This window comes from Vitis riparia, chromosome 7 (genome assembly GCF_004353265.1).
Source record: "Vitis riparia cultivar Riparia Gloire de Montpellier isolate 1030 chromosome 7, EGFV_Vit.rip_1.0, whole genome shotgun sequence".
NCBI lineage: Eukaryota > Viridiplantae > Streptophyta > Magnoliopsida > Vitales > Vitaceae > Vitis > Vitis riparia.
Window position 1 is genome coordinate 6,018,159 of NC_048437.1, and position 5,417 is coordinate 6,023,575.

Consider the following 5,417-nt stretch of genomic DNA (forward strand, 5'->3'; position numbering starts at 1 on the left):
AGATAGCCACCACCTAAGGCCCCCAAAGCCTTGATTTATGGTCAAATAGTTGATAGGATTTGTCTACAATATTGAAGCACGTTTTTTTTTTTTTTTTTTTTTTGTGGTATTTATCAAAACTTATTTTTTTCCCATTATTTGTATTATATTCTTATTTATTAATGTCTCGTTAACCAAATCATATACATATTACTAAAAAATAAAGAAAAATATAATATTTTTAATATACCAATGTGATTCATATGTTCATTGAATACATGAATATCAAAGAATCCATTAATAAAAAAAATATAAGAAATATAACAGTGGAACTTTTACTATCCTTTAAATTTTGGTTGTACAAAAAAATCAAATATATAATTGGGGTAAACTTATTAATCATCAAATAAAAAAATTAATCTATACATTTTTAATCTTATGAGTTCAACCGGAAACTCAACTTTAAGCATTTTTTATTAAGCGTAATAAAATTGATTTAAGTTTCACAATCCAACATGTCTTTATATATTGACATTTTTATTTATATTCTTATTTAATAGAGCAAACTTTTTTTTTTTAAGTATCATTACAATACCTTAATAGTTTCCAAAAGTGGAACTTATGTAGCTACCATGCAAAATAGAAGACAGTGGATTTAGACGTGTGAAAGAAAGAAATTTGAGGAGAGGAAAATATTTTGGAAAACTCGGGTTGGATTTAAGCGGAGTCACATGATCCTATGGAAAATGTGGTCATTTAAAGTCCCACCGACCTTACAAACTAGCCTTACACACCCGAAGAAAACAGAAGCACACTTTTTATTCTTTGATTGTTGTTGAGATGTCCATGTCTGTCCATTTTCACTAGACTATTTGTCTACCTCTATTATTACCGTCCAATCTTCCTATCTTAATCATAATTCACCCTTTTTTTCTTCAAAGACACTAATCAAGACTTTGATCATTGCCACCCCACCGACCAACTTTCAATTCGAGGACGAATGGGAGCTTTCAAATTATGAATACAAGAGGTACATTTTGGACAACCTTAAGACCTTAAACTTTCGAACAATTAGATTGTTTTAGTATGTTGTATAAAGTATGATTCTAGAGGTATTGGGATGAGCAGAAAAATCTTGGGTTGGTAATGAGTTCCCTGACCAACCAGATCACCGAACATTACTTTAGCCTTGGACCATATGGGGCCAAAGTCCGACAAGTCCAGGAATACACAAGGAGAAATTCGGATTACCCATTTTATCTTGGACAAGTGTTGGGTTGACTGTTGACTATTTGATGGGTGTACCAACCCTTTTCGGACTCCAGGTTGGATTCTTTGAAATGATGTCAAATATGTCGGTTTTGTTTCATACACTGCAATTAAGGATGAGCGAACCATCTTAGGGGGCACCGCCGGCCAGAATGCTGGGGTCCGGCACATAATTAGGGATTGTTTTCAAAACTAAAATTGATTGCTTATGGGTGTAGTGGGTCAAGTGTCACTCCTAAAGCAATAAATTTTATGAAATTTAGTTTATTATTTATTTATTTATTTATATTTTAAAAGCATTTTATGTGTTTTTAGTTTTTATTTATTTATTTATTTTATTTTCATTTTCTTACATTTTGAACTTTTTTTAAGAACGAGACAGACATAGGAAAAGAGAGTCAAATTATTTAAACTTTCTTTATCAATAATAACGTTATGAATCTAAATGTACAATATTTAGTTCAGAAAAGACCATTTGAAATTTAAGTGAAAATTTAAGTGACTTATTTTTTATTACTCAAAATTGCTTTCACAGGGATTATGACTTAACTATTTATTAATACTTGAGAATTTAGTTTATATTTAATAAAAATTATGATAATATTAAGATTGTCAGTATAAAGTCAATGACTTTATATTAGGGTTTATTGGTGGATGATAGTAATTTGTGTAATTTATATGCCAAAAAAAACTTATTTATTCATTTCAATTACTATACCAAGTAAAGTAGGGGTGAGGGAAATTACTACTCTTTTATACTATAAACAAACAAAATTGAATAATTTTTATTGTACTCCAATCTATTTATGATCACATTTAATTCAATTTTTGCAGTAGAAATATTTTTATAAATAAAAAATTAAAATGTAGTTATCCACATCTAATTTGAGTTTATTTAATGGAACATTTTATATTATAAAAATATCATATTAAAATAAAAATAAATTATTTTAATATGAAGAAAATAAAGTCCAAAGAATTACATAATAAAAAAAGTTTAATCGTAATTTAATATGACTCCAAAGAAGAAAATGTTTATTTTGTAATAATTTCTCTTAATTTAATCATGCTTAAATCACTTTGTGCCCTCAATTTTGACAATCATCCCATCATTCTGATTAGAAATTGATTTGTTTAAGGAAGAAATGTTTGACATTAATATTAATTTTTTTTAAAAACATAAGACATTACGTTAAAAATACGTCCAATATATTTGGACAGCAAGGAAACGTCAAAGCCCTCCAACTGTTCACACGTTTTAGTAATAGCTTATGTGTCACATCCCAATTAGCTGAACTGATGAAACTTAATGCTGCCATATCATACCTAACAGTATGAGCTGTTAATAAAATAAAAAAAAAAATCACTTGGAAATAGTAAAAGACAGCGGAGAAAATAATATTCCAGATACATCCTAAAGGAAAATAAAGATGGACAATATCGAATAAGATCGCATTTATTAAATTCCTTACAAGTAAAACACATGGGACCCCGAGAAGGTGGCACTGTTCATCGATCCAAGCAACCACTCGTTCGTATATTACAATGAAAAAGAAGGAAAAAAAAAAAGAAGAGGATTTTAGTTAAGTGTGAATCCTCCTCTCAAATATCCTCCAAAAAGGCTGCGGGCCTCTTTTATGCCACGTGGGGAAATTGAACCTGGTCAGCGGGTCAACCAGGAAAAAACACAGAAACTCAAAACTGAAGCCCGGGAGCGAAAGCGCCATGATGATGATGGCCGGTGGTGTGAGGTGAAGAAAGTTTTTTACAGGCCTTTATTTCTCTCAGGAGGTGTGGAGATGAAGAGGTAACTGGTGGTTGAGCCTAAAAGGAAAGGAAGACGGATTGAAGGTTAAAAAGAAAAGCAGTCCGCAACCAACAAAATGAGGACTTGGTTCTTCAGTTCACATGAAGTGTTGAAAGGCAAGTCGGAGGTTTCTGACGAGGTCCTTTGCAGTCGTGCAGAATTCATCTTCCATCTGCAAAAAAATGGATGTTGGTGTTAGTTGGTCAGGATTGAATCTGAAAAAATGACAGCGAATGTGAATATATAGGGGATGTTCTCTTCTCTTTTATCCTGCATTATCGTTCCTGGAACTTGGATTTCCTGGTTCATTATTTTAGAGAAAACTAAGAATTTTGGGACTCCAATGTAACGGATTAAATCGAAGAAATGGAATAAATGTAAGAGAAAATGAAATTGCCTGAGCAACGACAGTGATATCCATAATGTAATCCCCAAACGGTATGACACTGCTATTGACGACTCTTAGACGAAGCTTCTCGATTTCGCCAAGTATTTTCACAGCAAATCCCTTTTGTTTCACGCAGTGGATTCTAATGAGCACATCCTTGTTTGAAACTCTAGCTTCAATTTCAGGGAGTGGTTGGTCGGAGAAGCTATCAGGGTTCTGATCATTATCAGAGAGCTTAGATTTCTTCACTGAGACAACTGATTCCACTGTTTTCTTCGTTGTTTGTTCCTCGAGAGTCTTCACGCGTTCTTGGAGCTGTTTCAAGTACTTGATAGCATCTCCGAGGACAGAAGCCTTGTCCGTCTGTAAAGAATCATCAAAATAGTGTTACACCCATAAAATCTGTTATTCCTTGGTTGTTTCCTTTCTAGTCTTTCAAGTCGTTGTACTACCTTGTGGGAGTACTCACAACTACACTGAAGAAATTCATACAATTGAGAGTTTCCACTCTGAATCGGTTCCTAGACTTCATATATATGTATAGAGTAATTTTTGTAGGATTGTTTTCTTGTACAGGATGTTAGAATTGATAGGGAAACATTTATCACATACTAGACAAGAAAAGCAGCACGAAACCTGAATTGACCATTAATATGGGGAAGAAACAATTAAAGAAGGTGGAAAACGAATACTAGAAGGTAAACTTCAACAACTGATAGTACCTTTTTAAGGCCTGGAACAATGGCTGAAAGAGCTATGAACCGCTGGGTAAGCTTTTCTCGGCGCTTTCTCTCAGCTATTACATGATCCTGGTTGTTTGAAGGATTCCTAGTCATTGGAGTACCGACCCTCTTGGTCCCATGGCCATGGTTTCGGTTCTCATATGAGCTCTGCGAAATCACAGATGCGAAATTCATATTTCCGTGAGATGCAGCTTCGTCCTTTGGCTTCACGGTGCAGTCTAGATTTTCATGGAAGTTGTGGACATCAGTTGGTAGAGGTGAATTTGAGTTCCCAAAAGAAAGCAGTTGGGAGGAGGAAGATGAAGATGCTTTAGGAGTGATATGGTTGGAGGTGGAAGACTCCCAACTATTGGTCTTCAACTGTTTTGCAGTCCTCTCTATATCAGTCTGAAAATTTTCGACGGCTGAACTGCATAAATTGGGTGTGGTTTTGGGACTGAAAGATAGGTAAGATGAGTAGCTATCAGAGGAAAAAGTCTGAAAATTGAAGCCATGATCAACTGGGTTACCAAAAGACTGCATCTGGTATTGATGTATGAAGGTGGGATCCTCTATTCCCTGCAAATTGATACAACACACTCTCAGAAAGGTACTTCAAAATAAGCAGAATTCAGCAACAAGAACTTGTTAAGAAATAGAAACTGGTTGTGCATCTTAATTTCTTATGTGAGAATACAACTAATGTACAACTTGCAGAAAAGTCGTACCAGTTCTGTTAACCATTTGGCTGATGAGACATCCATTACAGCAGCTTAATTGTTTTGAAAATTTTCTCAGAGACAGATCTGGGGATTGGCAAATTGAAGAACAAATTTCATAAATTCAATTACTATATCTCAGATCAAGAAGATGAAATTCAGGAACCCATGATTCCAAACCAAAGTAGACAGTGCCACATATACAGAAACATCGTAGTTCTACGATATTGATGAAAGCAAGAAAATCCACAGAACACCCAAGAAAAATTTTCACAACTGAGCTCCTAAAACAGCTAAATAAGAAGACACAAAATCAAAAGAAAACGCTGAGAACTAAAAATATATACAGAAGAGAGGACTTTTCTTTTTTTCAAACCTCAAAATACGACACCACCGTCCCTTCTCCGACTTGTCTGGAGAAAACTTTTCCTTCTCCTGTAGCTATTCCAACATGCCCAATGAAAACCACTAACTCCCACTTGTGAAAAGTCATGGTATAGTCTTTTTCATATTTTATTCTTTTATTTTCTTAA

At 33.9% G+C, this 5,417-nt stretch overlaps 1 protein-coding gene across 2 annotated transcripts; it reads right to left on the reverse strand.

Moving 5' to 3' along the window:
* Nucleotides 1-2,630: 2,630 nt before the first annotated feature.
* Nucleotides 2,631-5,417, reverse strand: LOC117917925 (transcription factor bHLH18). 2 transcript variants are annotated; one of them, XM_034834396.1, is made up of 4 exons: nt 4,894-5,417; nt 4,166-4,744; nt 3,453-3,806; nt 2,631-3,227 (listed from the first exon to the last, which is right to left on the reverse strand). In XM_034834396.1, exons 1-4 carry the CDS (start codon nt 4,927-4,929, stop codon nt 3,153-3,155), a joined length of 1,044 nt encoding a protein of 347 aa, XP_034690287.1. In that variant the 5' UTR covers nt 4,930-5,417; the 3' UTR covers nt 2,631-3,152. The 2 variants fall into 2 exon arrangements, with proteins under 2 accessions (XP_034690287.1, XP_034690286.1); XM_034834395.1 differs by lacking the exon at nt 2,631-3,227 and having other exon boundaries at nt 3,292-3,806.

Excerpts from the sequence above, each read along its gene's own strand:
- LOC117917925 (XM_034834395.1), bottom strand. The coding sequence starts at position 4,929 with ATGGATGTCTCATCAGCCAAATGGTTAACAGAACTG. Across the intron at positions 4,745-4,893 it reads CCAAATGGTTAACAGAACTG|GGAATAGAGGATCCCACCTT; the intron begins GTACGACTTTTC and ends ATCAATTTGCAG. Across the intron at positions 3,807-4,165 it reads TTGTTCCAGGCCTTAAAAAG|ACGGACAAGGCTTCTGTCCT; the intron begins GTACTATCAGTT and ends GATTCTTTACAG.